At 47.7% G+C, this 20,243-nt stretch overlaps 1 protein-coding gene across 1 annotated transcript in view; it reads left to right on the top strand.

Annotated features, from left to right (window-relative positions):
• Positions 1-2,459: 2,459 nt before the first annotated feature.
• Positions 2,460-20,243, top strand: part of WASHC2C (WASH complex subunit 2C) — a 64,878-nt gene continuing 47,094 nt past the window's right edge. The window contains exons 1-8 of the mRNA XM_060240970.1: positions 2,460-2,594; positions 8,542-8,706; positions 8,863-8,928; positions 11,195-11,365; positions 14,543-14,636; positions 15,929-15,984; positions 16,163-16,210; positions 17,820-17,921. Coding sequence (XP_060096953.1) covers positions 2,463-2,594; positions 8,542-8,706; positions 8,863-8,928; positions 11,195-11,365; positions 14,543-14,636; positions 15,929-15,984; positions 16,163-16,210; positions 17,820-17,921 — 834 coding nt within the window. The 5' untranslated portion in view covers positions 2,460-2,462. The remainder of the gene's footprint in view (positions 2,595-8,541; positions 8,707-8,862; positions 8,929-11,194; positions 11,366-14,542; positions 14,637-15,928; positions 15,985-16,162; positions 16,211-17,819; positions 17,922-20,243) is intronic.

Raw genomic sequence — 20,243 nt, 5'->3', positions numbered from 1 at the left:
TATGCTCCCAACAGCAAGTCCTGGAGAAGGATTTGTAAATCTTCACCTCACAATAAATGCATAGGAATAAAGTAGATGTAGTCCAATTTTGCCAAAAATCGATGTAGAAGACATCGGAAGTGCTCATGCCTCTGCAAACAGCTTTATATAAGGTTGCCACCTCTGACGAAGCCTGGTGTCGGCTTCTTGGACACACCGTTTCTGAAACAGTCCACAAATTAGGGTTGCCGAGTCCAATTCAAGAAATATCTGGGGACTTTGGGGGTGGAGTCACGAGACTTTGACGTGGAGCCAGAAGGCATTGGGGATGTACCCAGGAGCAAGGTTGTGACAGGCATAAGAGAACTCCAAAGAGAGTTCTGGCCACATTTCAACGGACCGCACAGCTTTTAAATGCCTTCCCTCCACTGGAAATAATGGATAGGGGCACCTTCTTAGGGGGCTCATAGAACTGGACCCCCGGCCCAATCTTTTTGAAACTTGGAGGGTATTTTGGGGAGAGGCACCAGATGCTATGCTGACAATTTGGTGCCTCTACCTCAAAAAACAAAGCCCCCTCCCCGAGCTCCAGATAACTGCAGATCAATTCTCCATTATATTCTATGGGAATCAGTCTGCATAGGGCATGATGGAGTGCCCAGCAGAAATTTCCCTCCCCCACCTTTCTGATGATCCCGAACCAGGGGGAGGGCCTCCAAACGGGATCCCCTGCCCCCACCTGGGGATTGAGCAACCCACAAAGAGCAATGCGGATAATGGAGCAGGAAATTAGGGTCATAAACCTCCGCAAAACCCAGCCTCAAATTGCCAAACACTAATAACAAATAAATACAAATACTATAAATTTATATTCAGCTGTGCAAAAGCATTCCATATATAAATGACAAATAAAGAACATAAACCTTCACCCAAATTCGCAGACAAATCAATGTCCAGGAAATTCCAAAGGATGGATGAAGGCAGAAATTCAAAGGGTCAAGTCTTTCATGAAGAGCAATGCTTCCAGAAGAAGATTTTTTTGCATTGAAGAATTTCAGATAGGGAACGATGCTCCAAAGCTCCTTTTGTACAGCCAGGCACATAAGTTTTGGAATGCGACGCGGTAATACTTTGGTCCCACATTTTGCACTTGCTTCTAAAAGCTTCTAACAAATTCATTACATCTCCATGCTGTTGCTTACAACAAATCTCACAAGGTATGGTCAATTTCAATTACTTCTTCTGGAAGCATTGTTCTTCATGAAAGACTTGACCTTTTGAATTTCTGCCTTCATCCATCCTTCATAATTCCCTGGACATTGATTTGTCTGTGAATGAACACATGAAGCTGCCTTCTACTGAATCAGACCCTGGGTCCATCAAAGTCAGTGTTGTCTACTCAGACTGGCAGCGGCTCTCCAGGGTCTCAAGCTGAGGTTTTTCACACCTACTTACCTGGACCCTTTTTAGTTGGAGATGACAGGGATTGAACCTGGGATAGGGTTGCCAATCCCCAGGTGGGGGCAGGGGATCCCCCGGTTTGGAGGCCCTCCCACCGCTTCAGGGTCGTCAGAAAGCGGGGGGAGGGGAGGGAAATGTCTGTTGGGAACTCTGTTATTCCCTTTGGAGACTTATTCCCATAAAAAACCATGGAGAATTGATCCGCGGGTATCTGGGGCTCTGGAGGGGCTGTTTTTTGGGATAGAGGCACCAAATTTTAAGTATAGCATCTAGTTCCTCTCCTCAAAATACCCCCCAAGTTTCAAAAAGATTGGACCAGGGGGTCCAATTCTATGAGCCCCAAAAGAAGGTGCCCCTATCCTTCATTATTTTCTATGGAAGGAAGGAATTGAAAAGGTGTGCCTTTAAATGTGATGGCCAGAACTCCCGTTGGAGATCAGTTATGCTTGTCACAGCCTTGATCTTGGCTCCACCCCTAATGTCCCCAGATATTTCTTGAACTGGACTTGGCAACCCTAACCCGGGCCCTTCTGCTTCCCAAGCAGATGCTCTACCACTGAGCCCCCGTCCCTCCCCTAAATGACTTTGGGTGAAGGTTTATGTTCTTTATTTGTCCTTTATATGTGGAATGCTTTTGCACAGCTGAATATAAATTTCTAGCATTTGCATTTATTTGTCATTTGCATCTGGCAATTTGAGGCTGGGTTCTGCGGAGGTTTACGACCTTAATTTCCTGCCCCACCCGGCGACTAGCAACCCCGCTGTAGGTTTGCCATCACTGACAAGCGGCAAACATAGACAAGCACAATGCCCTTAGGGGAACAGCTTTATATATGATTAGAGCTCATCAGAGTTCCTTATTCGCGGCGTCTCCCGCCACTCTCCCCCCTGGAGGTTGGCAACGTCCAGGGAAGGACCCGCCGGAAGTGGCCCCGAGGCCCCGCCTCCGCTCCCCTCCCCGGCAGAAGGCCTTTCCGGTCACATGACCCCGGCAGGGAGTCAGCTGACCGGCTGAGGCGAGCATGGCGTCGCCCGGGGGCTCCGGAGGGCCGGCGGTGGAGGCGGCGGCGGCGGGGCTGGTGTGGGAGCGGGCCTGGTCCTTGGAGGAGGTCCGCGGCGGGAGCCAGGCCTGGTCCTTGGCCGCCGACGCCGGGGTGAGTGAGAGAGGAGGGGCGGTGGGTCCCCTCGCCTGCCTGCCTTCCCCCGCCCTCTCGCGGCGTTGAGAGCTGGAGCTGGACCTGGAGCGAGGGGAGGGGGTGCTGTCCTTAGGGGTGCCAATCTCCAGGTGGGGGCGGTGGATCCCCGGTCTGGAGGCCCTCCCCCCACTTCGGGGTCATTGGGAAGAGGTGGGGGGGAGAGGGAAATGTCTGCTGGGCACTCCATTATTCCCTATGGAATTCCTATGGGGTATAATGAAGACCGATTCCTATGGGGTATAATGAAGAATTGATCTGGGGCTCGGGGGGGGGGGGGACTGTTTTTTGAGATAGAGGCACCAAATTTGCAGCATAGCATCTGGTGCCTTTCCTCAGAACACCCTCCAAGTTTCAAAAAGGTTGGACCAGGGGGTCCAATTCTATGAGCCCCAAAAGAGGGTGCCTCTATCCTTCAATATTTCCAGCGGAGGGAAGGTATTTAAAAGGTGTGTGGTCCCTTTATATGTGATGGCCATCTGGTGCGTTTCCTCAGAACACCCTCCAAGTTTCAAAAAGGTTGGACCAGGGGGTCCAATTTTATGAGCCCTGAAAGAAGGTGCCCCTATCCTTCAATATTTCCAGCGGAGGGAAGGTATTTAAAAGGTGTGTGGTCCCTTTAAATGTGATGGCCATCTGGTGCGTTTCCTCAGAACACCCTCCAAGTTTCAAAAAGGTTGGACCAGGGGGCCCAATTCTATGAGCCCCAAAAGAAGGTGCCCCTATCCTTCAATATTTCCAGCGGAGGGAAGGTATTTAAAAGGTGTGTGGTCCTTTTATATGTGATGGCCATCTGGTGCGTTTCCTCAGAACACCCTCCAAGTTTCAAAAAGGTTGGACCAGGGGGCCCAATTCTATGAGCCCCAAAAGAAGGTGCCTCTATCCTTCAATATTTCCAGCGGAGGGAACGTATTTAAAAGGTGTGTGGTCCCTTTAAATGTGATGGCCAGAACTCCCTTTTGGTGTTCAGTTATGCTTGTCACAACCAGGAGTCGTTTTGTAGAAAAACTGTTCTTTGAGATAGAGGCACCAAATTTGTAGCATAGCATCTGGTGCCTTTCCTCAGAACACCTTCCAAGTTTCAAAAAGGTTGGACCAGGGAGTCCAATTCTTTGAGCCCCGAAAGAAGGTGCCCCCATCCTTCAATATTTCCAGCGGAGGGAAGGTATTTAAAAGGTGTGTGGTCTCCTTAAATGCAATGGCCAGAACTCCCTTTGGAGTTCAGTTATGCTTGTCACAACCAGGGGTCGTTTTGTAGAAAAAATAGGTGGTGGAGCTCATCCAGGGATTGTTATACAGCTGTGCCTACTATTCAGTGGACAAGGTAGGGAAGAGGAGGGGAAACGATCAGAAAGGTTCAGGAGCTGTACTCCTGTGAGCTCCTACCAAATTCAAGGCCTGGTCACAGCCTTGCTCCTGGCTCCACCCGCAAAGTCCCCAGATATTTCTTGAATTGGACCTGTTGTGTGTGGAGCTCGGTTACTACATTGTGGGGGTGGTAGGGTCAAAAGAGGAGCTTTGCTGCTGGGCCAGGGCTGTCTCTTCCCATGTCGGCTTGACTTGCTAGGCTGGCTCTGTTTTGTCTGTCTGGATGAATCTGGGCAGTGGAATACAAATTTAGATTTTTAATGTGCTGCTCATAAATTTGCCCTGACCTGGATGGCCCAGGCTAGCCCGATCTTGTCAGATCTAAGAAGCTAAGCAGGGTCAGCCCTGGTTAGTATTTGGATGAGAGACCACTGTGAAAGTCTTCAGTTGCTAGATGCCAGCACTGGCAAACACCTCTGAATGTCCCTTGCATAAAATCCCACTGGGGGTCACCATAAGTTGAATGTGACTTGATGGCAAACTACACCCCCCTTTAATAGATTGACAAGCTGTAGTATCATGGCTTTATCTGGATGTATTTTAAGTGATGAGTATGTATTTTTAATGTTTTGAAATGAAAAATATGGAAGCTTGTTTATATTTTGGTAGAATCGTTGCGTTGTGGCAATGCTGTACTTGCTGATGCAATAAAGAGAGCGTGTGTGTTTTTGTGTGTGAATCTCGAGGTTGCTTATTCGTTGGGTCTGTCTTTGGGGGGAAAAAATTTGCCCACCGAGTGTTTTTAGAAAGTGGGTGGGTCTGAATGGGGCCGTTGGCTGGCAGGGCTTCTGATTGGCCGGTGGAGATCCGTTTGGCTGCACAGATTAAAATAATGTTGTTTGGCGGGCAACTGCCGCTACGGTGGTGGTTTATTTTCTCTTTATTTTCTCTTTTTTTTATATAAATATTTATTTCTCTTTATTTTCTCTTTTTTTTATATAAATATTTTTATGTTTTATTGACTCTTGTAAAATTGACCATTACAACGCATGAATGTTGGAATTACAAATAACCCTCCCCCCCCCCCAACCCTCCCCATCTTCTCTTAGTCTTTCCCCCTCAGCTAAGGGCACAAAGTCTTGATCTTCCACTGAATGTCCTTCCTTGTTTCTCCTGAGATCCATTCTAAATAAGGGTTCCATCTGGTCTCGATTTCCTTGGCTTTATCTTCCCACGTGGAATCCTTGTTGATTGTTGCCACGAGGGACGAGACGGTGGCTCAGTGGTAGAGCATCTGCTTGGGAAGCAGAAGGTCCCAGGTTCAATCCCCGGCATCTCCAAAAAAGGGTCCAGGCAAATAGGTGTGAAAAACCTCAGCTTGAGACCCTGGAGAGCCGCTGCCAGTCTGAGAAGACAATACTGACTTTGATGGACCAAGGGTCTGATTCAGTAGAAGGCAGCTTCATATGAAATCATATGATGTCAGACTGTATGTAATCAAACAAATAGCTGTGCCAGATTTCTATTGACCATTTACTTTTATCTTTCCACCCCAAAGCGATGACCGCCTTCCCCGCTAGTATCATTGCCTTGACAAGGTTTTGAGTGGGTCTACTTAGTGCCGGACTTCCTGTTGTGCCTAACAACATCATATTAAAGCCAATGGTTAATGGTACATTGGAGACTTTTCTAATAAATTCAATAATTTCCCCCCAGAAGGGTTTAACCTCTTCACACTCCCACCACATATGTGCAAACCAACCCTTAAATTGTTCGCAATGCCAGCACTTGGAACTCATTCCTGGGAATATATTGGCTATTTGTGCGGGTGTTTTGTACCATTTTGTGAAAAATTTATATTCCAGTTCTTTAAATTTGATTACTTTAATCCCTTCTAGTCCTTCCAAGATTTCCCCAGCCAACCTCTCTGTTAACTGACCTTCATGACTCCAAATCTTTTGTAAATGTAGTATTATTTTATCTTTATTTGAAATCATTTTTCTGTATAGTAACCCCACTAGACCTGGTTTATTTTCTCTTATTGCTCTTTGTCAGTGGATTTTTTTAAAAAAATAGTCCTCTTGGCCCCTGCTCTTGGTTCTCCCCTGTGTGTGTTCCTTCCACCTCCCATGATGGCCATTTGTGGTTTCACCCATTACCCTGTCAGAATGGCAGAGGTGCCAACAGACTCAAACCGATTCCCCACTGGCCTTCTGCTGCTCTCACGTTCCTCTTCTCTGCGGGGCTTCTGTCGGATTTCACACGATCTGCCCCGGGGCTGCAACTAACTTTGCCTTTTCAATGCGGCAAACAGAAACTGGTTTTTAGAGGATCTTGTTTGGTGAGCAAAAGAGGTGGAGCGAGTTGCAGCCCCGGGACAGATAGTGTGAAATCCGATGGAAGCCCCACGGAGAAGAGGAGAGTGAGAGCGGCATAAAGCTCGTGGGAAATCGGTCTCCAAAAGGCTGGGAATCCCTGCTCTGAGAGGGGGGACATCTGCCAGGGGCACGCAGTTCTGCTTTTGGAAAGCTGTGGACTAGCCTGTCGTCTTTGGTTTTGGGCAGGAGGAGATAGGAGGTTCGATCACCCGTGTATGGTCTCCCTCCTTGTTCTGAAGCTGGTCGTGCTGTTGGTGCTCATTAATACTCTGGGATAATGGTGTGGCTCCAATCCCCTGTGACTTTTTCTTCTCAGGATTTATTCCTGTGTCTGAACTTCCCTAGCATGTGGTTCTTCTGCAGTGGGTGATAACTTGTTCCAGTCTGTTCCTGTTGTTTTGTATTAATCGAGCTGCTAATGGCAAGAAAGGAAGCTTTATTTATTTAATTTATATCCCACCCTCCCCGCCGAAGGCAGGCTCAGGGCGGCTCACAAACTGAGGGTCGACACAAGCACATTAGTGTGACCGGTAAAATAGACAACCATAAAAACAATTGTTAAGACATTCGCAAGTGCTACTATCAGGCAGTCAGGCAGTGATTGAATTCTGGTGGTTAGCTGTACTCAGAGGTCTCAGGATCGCCATAGCGTGATGAGAGAGGCCATTGGTGGTGTTCTTATGGGCCAGTCCCATTGCTGCAGATGTTGCCATCATGTAAATGCCTTGCGGAAGAGTGCCATTTTGGTGGAAGAGTGCCATGTTCTTATGGGCCAGTCCCATTGCTGCAGATGTTCCCATCATGTAAATGCCTGGCGGAAGAGTGCCATTTCGCAGGCCCTGCGGAACTGTGAAAGCTCTCGCAGGGCCCTAACCTCCTCCGGCAACTCATTCCACCAGCTAGGGGCAGCAACGGAAAAGGCCCTGGCTCTCATAGTTTTGAGCCTCGCTTCTCTGATGCTGGGGACTGTCAACAGGTTTTGAGACCCTGACCGAAGTGCTCACTGGGGCATGTGCAGTGAAAGGCAGTCCCGAAGGTAAGCAGGACCCTGGTCATATAGGGCTTTAAAGGTAATGGCCAGCACCTTGAAACGAATCCGGTACCCTATCGGAAGCCAGTGCAGCACTTTCCCGTAGAGGAACTCCCATTAACAGCCTGGCTGCAGCATTCTGCACTAGCTGAAGTTGCCGGATTTGGGACAAGGACAGCCCCATGTAGAGAGCATTGCAGTAATCCAGTCTCAAGGTGACTGTCGCATGGATCACTGTTGCCAAGTCGTCATGTTCGAGAAAGGGGACCAACTGCTTTGCCATCCACAGATGGTAAAAGGCTGACTTAGCAGTGGCAGCTACTTGGGGCTCCATTGTTAAAGAAGGATCCAAGAGCACCCCTGAGCTTTTAACCTTGGGCGCCAGTGTGAACTGGGCTCCGTCGAAGGTCGGTAAACAGACCTCCGGTCCCAGACCGCAGCGACTCAGATACAGGACCTCCGTCTTCGTCGGATTTAATTTCAGTCTACTCAGCCTGAGCCACCCTTCCACAGCGTGCAGTGCTGTGGACAGATCTTCCGGGGTGGAGTCGGACTTGCCGCCAATCGACAGATAGAGTTGGGTGTCATCCGCATGCTGGTGACAACCCAGCCCATACCTCTGGGCAACCTGGGCGAGGGGGCGCATGTAGATGTTAAATAACATCGGAGAAAGAACCGCTCCCTGCGGCACACCACATATAAGTGGGTGTCGTCGGGATAGTTCGTCTCCTAGCGCCACCCTTTGTCCCCGACCCTGGGGGAAGGAGGAAAGCCAATTCAAGGCTGACCTCTGAATCCGAGTGTTGGCGAGGCGAAAGGTCAGTAGCTGATGGTTGACCATGTCGAACACTGCCGACAGGTCTAACAGCATCAGCACTGCCGAGCCACCTCTGTCCGCCTCTGGAAGTCATCTGTGAGGGTGATCAGAACCGTCTCCGTCCCATGACCTGGGTAAAAACCCTCCATTTTGGAATGAAGGGTGCTATCTTCCAGCTTTGCTTCTATTCTATTCCTTCTGGCCATGTCAGTAAAATGGTAAAAGTATATAAATTGAAACTAAACTAGTTTGATTATGTGTTAGTGTTGGTTTCTTGCATTTTACAATCCCCGTCATTCTTTGAGTTAATAGAGTGTTGTCGACCTGCTGTGACTTCACACGTTTAAGCTTCAGTTTCCCTCTTTTGCATTTTAGCTGCTGCGTTTCCTACAGGAGTTCTCACAGCAAACCATCTCCAGAACTCATGAAATCAAAAAGCAAATGGACGGGCTGGTCCAGGAGACCAAGAACACCGATTGCCGCCTGCACAATGTCTTCAACGGATTCCTCATGCTGTCAAATACACAGTTCATTGAAAATGTGAGTGAATTGTGCTGGGAATTGATAGAACTGGACGCGGGATTCCTGCTGTGGTTTGAGAATGTTCCTTGAAAGAAATAGTGTTTAACAAGCAACAGTGGTTTGCCTTTGCACCGGGTGCATCCGGTACAAACAGGATGTTCTCATTGTTTTTAGAGAGTGTATGACGAAGAAGTGGAGGAATCTGCACCCAGAACGGAAGTGGGAGACAAACCGGAACAGGCAAGTGGATTTAAAGAGTCATCTGGGAGGTGGGGGCATTTGGATACATGGATGCTGCAAAACGAAGGGTTAGGCAGAGTAGAAGAGAGTCTCCACTGCAGATAGGATTTCCCCACCCTTGCAAAAAATTACAGGGGGACATGGTGGCCCCCTACTTCTCCATCCCATGCTGAGAGTCCACATTTATCCTTTCTTTGAGATGTTGCGGGACCCCTGCCCCTTCCAGGTGGAGATCATGGCTGAGACCTGTGCTGGCTGTCCCCTACCAGCTCCGTCACCCTCCCTACAACAGTCGCACAAGACCCCTTGATAGCTGTGTAGCAAGATCAGCCCCCCCCCCCCCAGCTCCAAATGAAGAAAAACCTGGCTGCTCAAGGAATGTGAGCCTGTCAGGCTCTGTTCATTCATAATGCCATTAAGCAATGCTACTAACTATAATCAAATGGGCAGGGGGGATTCTTACTAACCAGAAACGGGGATAACTAGGAGGGAGGGAGGAAGGGTAGAGAGCCGTTTCCCAGGACTATCAAAGGTTGCCAAGAGTCTTTGAAGCCAACCGGAGGTGCCAGCTTCTCACTTCCTCTCCGGAGGCTCCAAGGCCAGCGCCTCTGGGCAATGTAACCACCAATGGAAAAGATAAGGGGGGAAGCGCTGGGAATGTATGCAAAAGCAGCCTTTTGTTTTGGGGTAGATGTGAATGCTTTGAAGTAGAGGGATAAATAACCATAGATTGAAACAATCTCTATCAGTTCCAATTTACCTGCTTGCTTGGAGTAACTCTGAAGTATCTAATAAATGCAACTTTGTTTTAAACTACTAAGTCTGCGTTCTTGTGAGCTTCAATGAACCCACGTCTGACATAGCCTAGTGCCCTGTGCCTTCCTTTTCCCACCCAGTTCTAACAAAAGAAGGAGGGAGTGTAGGGTGGGGTGGGGGACAGCTGACACAGTAGTTGTGGAAGCTTGAAGAAGGGAGGGAGGGAGGGAGGAGGGAGAGCCAAATGTAGGGGACTGTAAAGGGCGAGAGAATGCATGTAGCTGCCGCCACCTCCTGTGGCAGTGAATTCCACATGTTAATCACCCTTTGGGTGAAGAAGGACTTCCTTTTATCCATTCTAACCCGACTGCTCAGCAATTTCATTGAATGCCCACAAGTTCTTGTATTGTGAGAAAGGGAGAAAAGGACTTCTTTCTCTGCCTTCTCTATCCCATCCATAATCTTGTGAATCTTTATCATGTCCACCCCTCAGTCGACGTTTCTCCAAGCTAAAGAGCCCCAAGCGTTTTAACCTTTCTTCATGGGGAAAGTGTTCCAACCCTTTAATCATTCTAGTTGCCCTTTTCTGCACTTTTTCCAATGCAGGTGGAGGGCCAAGACTAATAAGGTCAATCCATCTCATGTTGGATCATCTTCTTTTCCTGCCGCTTGCAGCTTTCCCTAGCTATACTGTCTTTTCTAGTGAGGATTGTTTTCGCATAATGTGATTGAAGTATGACATTCATTATATAGGAAATATATCTATTTTCCTTTGTTTAGAATGGGTGAGTTCAGGGTGAGTTCAGGCTTGATTTGATCTGCGCGTGTGAAATATCATCAAGTCACTTCCAACTTGCAGAGACCTTATGAATTAATGATCTCCCAAATGCCCTTTCATGAATAGCCTTGCTCAGGCGTTGCAAACAGAGGGCCCTCGTGGCTTCCTTGATGGAGTCCATCCGTCTCGTGGTGGCTCTTCCTCTTTCTTTGCTGCCTTCAACTTTTCCTAGTCTTATTGTCTTTTCCAATGAGTCTGCCCATAAGACTGTCAAGTCCTCGGCAGTTCAATAATCAGAGACAGTCCATTGCAAGAATAGTTGTTTGTTGATACATGACAGGTCATAGGAAGATGGTTCTTGCGAAAACTGACTTTGGTGGGCTTCGGCCCCCTACTTATTCATAGTATCACTCTTCATGATTTTTGGTTCTGATCCTTTTCCCTGCTGCTGACAGTATTAATGGTTTGGTTCTGTGGGGGATTTTAAAATGAGAGTTGCTGCTTTGATGCAGTGTTGGCTGTTTAAATACAAAGATCTATTTTAAAAAATAAACTAGTTTTAGTGAGGTGCTGGGGGAGCATTGCTTTCAGATTTTGCAAAGCCCTCCTAGCTGTTGCATGGCAAGAAAAACCAGACCAAAAGCCCAGTTGTTTTTCTTGTATTTAAAACGTCCTTTTAAAGAGTACATTTTGAAGTGACCTTATGTAATGTGGCATTTCTGATTCCAAAAGGAGAAAACCCGTGAACAGAAGGAAGCAGATTTGATTCCCAAAATCCAAGAAGCTGTGAATTACGGGCTGCAAGTGCTGGACAGCGCCTTTGAACAGCTGGACATCAAAGCAGGGAACTCGGACTCTGAAGAAGAAACAAACGAAAAAATGGAATTAATACTGGAACCGAAGGTAATGTTGGCTCACCTTCCACAGAGCAGATCTGCCAGTTTGGTGTGGTGGTGAAGTGTGCGGACTCTTACCTGGGAGAACCGGGTTTGATTCCCCACTCCTCTGCTTGCAGCTGCTGGAATGGCCTTGGGTCAGCCAGAGCTCTCTTATCTGGGAGAACCGGGTTTGATTCCCCACTCCTCCCCTTGCAGCTGCTGGAATGGCCTTGGATCAGCCAGAGCTCTCTTATCTGGGAGAACCGGGTTTGATTCCCCACTCCTCCACTTGCAGCTGCTGGAATGGCCTTGGGTCAGCCAGAGCTCTCTTATCTGGGAGAACCGGGTTTGATTCCCCACTCCTCCACTTGCAGCTGCTGGAATGGCCTTGGGTCAGCCAGAGCTCTCTTATCTGGGAGAACCGGGTTTGATTCCCCACTCCTCCACTTGCACCTGCTGGAATGGCCTTGAGTCAGCCATAGCTCTCTTATCTGGGAGAACCGGGTTTGATTCCCCTATTCCTCTGCTTGCAGCTGCTGGAATGGCCTTGGGTCAGCCAGAGCTCTCTTATCTGGGAGAACCGGGTTTGATTCCCCACTCCTCCCCTTGCAGCTGCTGGAATGGCCTTGGATCAGCCAGAGCTCTCTTATCTGGGAGAACCGGGTTTGATTCCCCACTCCTCCACTTGCAGCTGCTGGAATGGCCTTGGGTCAGCCAGAGCTCTCTTATCTGGGAGAACCGGGTTTGATTCCCCACTCCTCCACTTGCAGCTGCTGGAATGGCCTTGGGTCAGCCAGAGCTCTCTTATCTGGGAGAACCGGGTTTGATTCCCCACTCCTCCACTTGCACCTGCTGGGATGGCCCTGGGTCAGCCGTAGCTCTGGCAGAGGTTGTCCTTGAAAGGGCAGCTGCTGTGAGAGCCCCCTAAGCACCACCCACCTCACAGGGTGTCTGTTGTGGGGGAGGAAGGTAAAGGAGATTGTGAACCGCTCTGAGACTCTTTGGAGTGGAGGGCGGGATATAAGTCCAATTTCTTCTTCTTCTTCTTCTTCTCCTCTCACCTGTTCTAAAGTAAGCCAGCTGTAAGGAAAACACACAACAAAGGGGGGAACGTGCATCAGTGCACTGTTCCTGCTTCCTCTTTCCCTGCTGTCTTCTGCTTTGCCTCGCATCGCTGTCTTTTCCAGGGAGTCTGGTTGTCCCATGCTATGACCAAAGTATGGTAGCATCAGTTGAGTTGTTTTAGCTCCCGGGGTGATTCCAGGCTTGATTTGATCTGCGCGTGTGAAATGTCATCAAGTCACTTCCAACTTGCAGGACCTTATGCATTAACGATCTCCCAGATGCCCTTTCATGAATAGCCTTGCTCAGGCGTTGCAAACAGAGGGCCCTCGTGGCTTCCTGGATGGAGTCCATCCGCCGCGTGGTGGCTCTTCCTCTTTCTTTGCTGCCTTCAACTTTTCCTAGTCATATTGTCTTTTCCAATGAGTCTGCCCATAAGACTGTCAAGTCCTCGGCAGCTCAATAATCAGAGACAGTCCATTGCAAGAATAGTTGTTTGTGGATTCATGACAGGTCACGGGAAGATGGTTCTTGCGAAAACTGACTTTGGCGGGCTTCGGCCCCCTACTTATAGATCTCTCGGCTTGACTTCGCAATCGAAGATTTAAGAAGGGTGCAGTAGTCCACGTCTGCTGCAGGCTCGCTGGTGGCTGACAAGACCAATGCGGGACAGGCAGGTCCGGCCACAGTGGCTGCAGGGAAAAGTCTGATTTAGGGTTGGTGCTGTAGCAGTGCGATTCTTCCTCAATCTCCTTTTGTCCTCAAGACCAGCTATGCGTGCGTTCTCAAAGGAAGAGACAGCCTGGTGGATGGTGTGCCTCCATGCTTTGCGATCTGAGGCTAGGTCAGACCACTGGTGATGGTTGATGCGACAGGTGCCAAGGGATTTCTTCAAGGAGTCCTTGTACCTCTTCTTTGGTGCCCCTCTATTTCGATGGCCGGTGGAAAGTTCGCCATACAGAGCAATCTTGGGAAAGCGGTGGTTTTCCATCCTAGAAATATGCCCTGCCCAGCACAGCTGCGTCTTCAACAGCAGTGCCTCGATGCTTGTAACCTCCGCCCTCTTGAGGACTTCAGTGTTGGTCACAAAGTCACTCCAGTGGATGTTGAGGATGGTGTGAAGGCAGCGCTGATGAAAGCGCTCAAGGAGTCGCAGGTGATGACGGTATAAAACCCACGATTCGGAGCCGTAGATGAGGGTTGTCATCACAACCGCTTTGTAAACATTGATCTTTGTGCCTTTTTTCAGATGCTTGTTGCTCCACACTTTTTTGTGCAGTCGGCCAAATGCACGGTTTGCCTTTGCCAGCCTGTTGTCAATCTCCTTGTCGATCTTGGCATCTGAGGAGATGATGCACCCCAGGTAGCTGAACTGCTGGACTGTCTTCAGTACTGATTCACCCACAGTGATGCAGGGAGGGTGATAATCTTCCTGGGGTGCAGGCTGGTGGAGAACTTCTGTCTTCTTCAGACTAACTTCTAGGCCGAATAGCTTGGCAGCCTCTGCAAAGCAGGACGTCATATGCTGCAGAGCTGATACCGAGTGGGAGACGAGTGCAGCATCATCAGCAAACAGTAGCTCTCGGATGAGTTTTTCCATTGTCTTGGAGTGAGCCTTTAGTCGCCTCAGGTTGAACAGGCTGCCATCGGTGCGATAGCGGATGTATACACCATCGTCATCATCTAGATCTACTGCGGCTCTTTGAAGCATCATGCTAAAGAAGATTGTAAAGAGAGTTGGCGCGAGAACGCAGCCTTGCTTTACACCTGTGCCTATTGGGAAGGGCTCCGAGAGGCCTTTCCAATAGATCATACTTAAACCATTACACATTCAAACTTAAGGTGCAAACCAGGCAATCCCTGCGCCCATAGCTCTTTCCCGGGCCCCTTGCAGGTGCAAGCATAATCAGACAGGAAGGACCTTAGCCATCCCTGAGACTAGGCAGAAGGAATGCTTCACTAGTTACACAGAGATAGGAGCGGAGCAAAGCAGAGACAGTGGAAAGCGGAAGTGCTGCCAGCTAATGGGAAGAGTACTCTTGACAAAGACAGAACATGGCAGCCTGTGAATTATGAAACATTTTGGAGTCTTGGCTTTGAAATATGACGTTGGAAAGATACTTGTTTTGTCCTTTTGCAGGATCTCTACATTGATAGGCCTCTGCCGTATTTGATTGGCTCCCAGCTTTTCATGGAGCAAGACGATGTTGGCCTTGGTGACCTTTCCAGTGAAGGTGCGTGACTGGAACTCGTAACAGGGGACTAGAAGCGGAGCGTTATAACTTAGGGGTGGACCTGCTTTCCTGTGCAGTGTGCAGTTGAAGGCTTATTGGGCAGAAGAAACTGGTTTTGACGACTTTGGTCATTAATTTGGAGCCTGTAGCAAGTTTTAGATGCTTTCAGAAACATACCGCTTTCTAGATTGAATGAGATCAAACAAGCGCAAGGAGCGCCTAAAGTTTGTAGTGAGAGCACCGCTCATGAAAGTTGTGTTTTGTGCACTCCAGTGGGGCATGTTGGTTAGGTGCTGAGTGGCGTCAGAACATCAGAAAAGCCCTGCTGGATCAGACCAGTGAGGGTCCATCTAGTCCAGCCTCCTCTCTCACACAGTGGCCAGCTAGTTCCTCTGGAGGGCCAACAACAGGGTATGGAGGCCAAGGTCTTCCCCTGATGTTGCCTCCTGGCTATTAGGATTTGGAGACTCAGTGCCTTTGAATGTGGAGGTTTGCCTCAGCCACCAGGCTAATAGGAAATTCACAACGGCCTCCTCCCCCTTCCCCAGTGACCCCAGAGGAAGGCAAAAAACCTCCAGGATCCCTGATCAGTCTGGCCTGGTGGAGAATTCTCCCTGACTCAACCCTTCCTGCCCTCCTTCCCATGATTTGCCTCAAATCACAGAATCAGCATTGCTGTCAGATGGTCATGTAGGCTCTGCTTAAAAACCTCCAAAGAAGGAGGGGCCACCACCTCCCGAGGAAGCCTGTTCTACTGAGGAACCACTCTTAACTGTCAGGAAGTTCTTCCAAATGTTCAGCCAAAAACTCTTAATTTAATTTCAGTCCATTTGTTCTGGTCTGAACTTCTTTGGAAACAACTTCATACAGGCTCTTATAGGGACTGAACTGGAAACTCCAGTATGCATGGAAATCTGTGCCACTGCTTAATATATTCTTTTCCTCACTGAAATTACTTTAATGTTCTTGTTGCTCCAGTCTTGCACATGGGAAACAACATTTCACTGTGTGTGCCGTGTGTGATGTTTGTGCTTAAACTTGACAAGAAGCACTGGAGCGGTCCAGTCCACGGGTCCCGGGAGTTGTACAGATGCTGGAACATCTGTCAAAATAGAGTGGACATAGAATTTCTAGCAACAAAGATATTTGTTAACTGCCAGTTGGAAAAGGGGCACTTGGCATGCCATGCTAAATACAGCCTTTGGATGCTTGTAGAGTTTGCATAGTAAAAACATGCATAAGGCTCGTTTGAATGGATTTTCCCCTGTCTGCTTTCCTTTTTGAATCAAAAGGTTCGGTAGATAGCGACCGTGGGAGCATGGTTGACAGCGAAGGGAAAGACGAAGAGGTAAGGAGTGGCTTTATCCATTTGTTCTTGTTTATGTCCCCTCTAGGGAAACTTTTTGGGTTTGGAGACTGTGGACTCCGTCTGGGTGGTGGGTCTCCAGTAGCTAAAGTTAGAGAGTTGCCCTCCTTAAGACCTCCGAGCGCAGATGGTTTTTTGGAAGCTGCTTTTTGTCTTTCAGGAACTGGACGAAGAATTTGGGAACGTAAGCGAGGATGAACGGAAACCGGTAAGAGTGATACTCTCTCAGTTTTAGCCTATCCAGGACTAGACCCTGGGTAGTTCTCCGTGCAGTTCTGTGGGATTATGCTGGATAGGTTTGGCCTGCGTATCTCTTTGGTATGGGCTTTCTGTTGGGCTTTTAACAGCTCATCTGGGATGTATAAAGCCGCCTTATACTGAATCAATCCATCAGGAGCACTGTTGTCCACTCAGACTGGCAGCTGCTTTCCAGAATTTCAGACGTCTCTTTCACATCACTTACCGCTTGATTTTTGTTAACTGGCGTTGCCAGGGATTGAATCTGGGGCCCTCTGCATGCCAAACTGGCACTCTTATCACTCTTTCCCTAGATGACTTAATAATTTCATGAGTTCCTTTAAAACCCACCTCCTTTTATCTTTTGAACTTCGGGATCACAGTTCAGAACTGATACTGGCTCTATAGTAGTTGGCATTATACCTATATTTTATTTCTAAAATCTTCCCTCCCCTCCCCTCCCCTCCCTTAAAAAGAGTTTACCTTCTTGCTGATTTGTATTGAGGGACTGAGAATAAAAACAGCCAATACCGTAATGCCCTAGTATAGATCTATGGTGCAGCCTCATTTGGAATGCCCTGTACAATTCTGGCCACTGTATCTCAAAAAAGACATTGCAGAGCTAGAAAAAGTACAAAAGAGGGCCACCAACATTATTAGGGGATTGGCGCACAATCCCTACAAGAAGAGACTGAAGAATCTGGGACCTTTTATTTTAGAAAAGAGACAACTAAGGGGGGACGTGACAGAGGTTTGCAAAAGGTTGCCTGTGGTGGGTGGAGTTGGCAAAGAGAATTTTTTTCCCCTCCCTCTCCCCAAATGCTAGAACTGAAGGGCATCCAGTGAAACGGATGGGCGGTAGGTTCAGGACTGACAAAAGGAAATACTACCTCATCGTCATCATAGACCTTTATTGGCATATAAATAGTCACAGGATACGTAAAATGCCTCACCTTCCAGACTGTGAGAGTGTGTGTATCGTTCCCGTTGGAGGGAGTGCATGCACAAGGGTCCCCAAGCTCATTAGCTCTTGGAAGCACAGCAGAGTCATCCGTGGTCAGCACTTGGATGGGAGACATCCAAGGAAATCCAGGTTCCTGCATGGAGGAAGGCAATGACCAGGGGTGGAATTCTAGCAGGAGTTCCTTTGCATATTAGGCCACATCCCCCTGATGTAACCAATCCTCCAAGAGCTCACAAAGCTCTTTTTTGTAAGCTCCAGGAGGATTGGCTACATCAGGGGTGTGTGGCCTAATATGCAAAGGAGCTCCTGCTAGAATTCCACCCCTGGCAATGATAAACTGCCTCTCCCCCTCTGTAGCCTGGAAACACCCCCATGGATGGGGTCTCCATGGGGCAGATGCAACTGGACAGTACGTTCTTCAATGAGAGCCCTCAAAAATGGAAGGGGGAGAATATTCTGCCTTTTGTGACTCTGTATTTGAGTTGAATGCCCCTGATGTGGGGCAGGAAGCTGCTACTGGATAAAGAGTGGGCCAGCCTCTGGTGGAAAATTGTGTGGCCCAGCCTTACCTCCTGAGTCTCCCTTACAAACTGTCTGCCTCCCCCCCCCCCCACAGAGAACAGTGCTGATAAGCGATGAAGATGACGATGATCTCTTTGGTGGTGACTCGGAAAAGGGGGAAGATGACGAAGATGACATGGAAGAAAACTCAAGGCTGGTAAGAACATCAGAGAAGCCATGTAGGATCAGGCCAATGGCCCATCCAGCCCAACACTCTGTGTCACACAGTGGCTGCAACCTAAGGGCCATCAGGAGGTCCACCAGTGGGGCCAGAGCTCCCACGTTGCTCCCAAAACATCACTGTCCCAAACAGGGTGTTCCCTCTATACTTTATAACTAATAGTCATTGATAGGCCTCTGCTCTATATGTTTCTCCAATCCCTTCTCGAAACTGACTCTGCTTGTAGCCGCCACCACCTCCTGTGGCAGTGAATTCCATGTCTTAATCACCCTTTGGGTGAAGAAGGACTTTCTTTCATCTGTTAAGGAATTGTGGCTTGGCACAACTTATTTATTTATTTATCTGGGATTTATATCCCGCCCTTCCCACCGAGTGGCTCAGGGCGGCTTACAACATATATAAAACTAACATAAAAGTATAAAATTACACTTTAAATTAACATTTCACAATATATAATTAAAATCAAACATTTGTTATAACTATACATCATTAAAACAGCCAGCAGTCGTGGAGCTACACTCTATTCAGCTTCAGATAAAAAATTCAGTATACAATATACAGCATTCAGTAGTCGGTATACAGGGCCGTTAGTTGTGGGCCAGCCGGAAGAACTGCCAACTTCATGCGAGGAAACCAAGGCAAATTCTGTTGCCCATTTCAGTCCATTGGTTCTGGGGGTGGGGTGGGGTGAATGCCTTCACTTGGGTGAGTGGGTGGACAGCAAGGGTTGAGGGTGTGTGTGGGGGGGGGAGCACTTGCCCAGACCCTCTTTCTAGAGCCTGTTGCTTTTTTTCCTCACAACAGGCCTTGTTCCTATTCAGCGACAATACCATTATAAGAAGAAAGTTTATTATAGAGGGGAAAAATATTAGGTTAAAAATGAGATAGGAAGGGGTGAAACACAATACAAGGGAAGGAGACCACACAAGACAGACAGAAACAGTAACGTTGATCTAACTCAGTTGTCAAGCTCCAATAGTCCCAATAACGATATCCTTTGTTTGTTTCAAATAGATTCATTTATTAAGACCTAGTGATGCTTATAAGACAGGTAGCTGAAAGAACCGAAGAGTCAAATCACATACAGAGGTATAGAATAGGGTCCACAACCGTTATTATTTTGGCAGGCACTTCTACGTTAAGGGTCAGATGTTACCATAATAAACAACAAAGGGGACTTCCTGTTTGGCTGGAAGACAGTCTGCAGCTCCCTAACAGAGGGGGATTTTATTGTCACTGTTCAGGGTATTAAAGACCCCTGATAAGGTCTATGCTCATTAACCCTAGGCAAGGGTTAATCCAAGACGACTTATCTTCCTTTAATGCTGTTGATATCGAACTGGAAGAGTCAGGAAGCTGACTCCTTCATTTCTTGATGTCCGGCAATGGAATTTGTCAACCATCGTCTGCAGTGACTCTAAAGTGACTTCGGTCACTTAAGGCTGTCGGAATCCAAGCACTCTAGAAGGACTGATTTTAATTGCAAGAAAATAACAGCCGAGGGAGTTGAGAACATCTAAAAGGTACTCTTATCATTCTTATCTTCACTCTGAGAGACTTTGAATATAGTTTAAACACTGAGTGGATTAACAACAGACGAAGGCAAAGCATAATTGAATGGAAAAAAAAAAAACTTTTACCTTGTTAAGCTGAGCTCTGTGGCTTTGGAAGTGAACAACAGCAAAAAATAAAAAAAAACCTTCAAGATAAGAGTGAAAATTGGCAGTCGGAGGCTGGTGACGCAGAAGAAAGAAAAGAGAGTTGCCGTGTATATATGTCCATAAACTGCAGAACCTTGAATGAACTGAGCTGAGTGGGGGCATAGTAGGAAGAATTCAGCTAGTGAAAATTGAACGCCGTAAAAATAATTGCCTTCAAAGATATCTGGAGTAAAGACATATTGTTTTGGATTTTTGTGGTCGCGGTTTCTTCATGCAGCTCAAAAAACTGCGAGATTAGACACGAGATCAGTCTAAGCTGTGACAGGAAGTGAAACTAAAAGGGGCTGGACAATAAATCAGAGCCTATAAGGATAACAAGAGCTGTGACATCCGACCTTTGAACTAGGAAGAAATTGAGTCCAAGATTCAGACCAAGAAAGACGAAGAGAGACCTCTCTAGGCTGGAACTGTACCATAGAGAAATAACGATTGCCATTTTAAAAGGGAGAAAAACTGTCAAAATTGTTAAAATTCAATATCTTTGCTCAGGAAGAAGGGAGAAAAACGAAACTAGTCTCATCTGAAAGAATTGGCTCTAAGCTATTGGATTGGATGCCAAACTTTATGTGGGGATTTT

This window comes from Heteronotia binoei, chromosome 6 (genome assembly GCF_032191835.1).
Source record: "Heteronotia binoei isolate CCM8104 ecotype False Entrance Well chromosome 6, APGP_CSIRO_Hbin_v1, whole genome shotgun sequence".
Classification (NCBI taxonomy): Eukaryota; Metazoa; Chordata; class Lepidosauria; order Squamata; family Gekkonidae; genus Heteronotia; species Heteronotia binoei.
The sequence above is the reverse complement of the archived record's forward strand: the minus strand, read 5'-3'. Positions and strand labels throughout refer to the sequence as shown.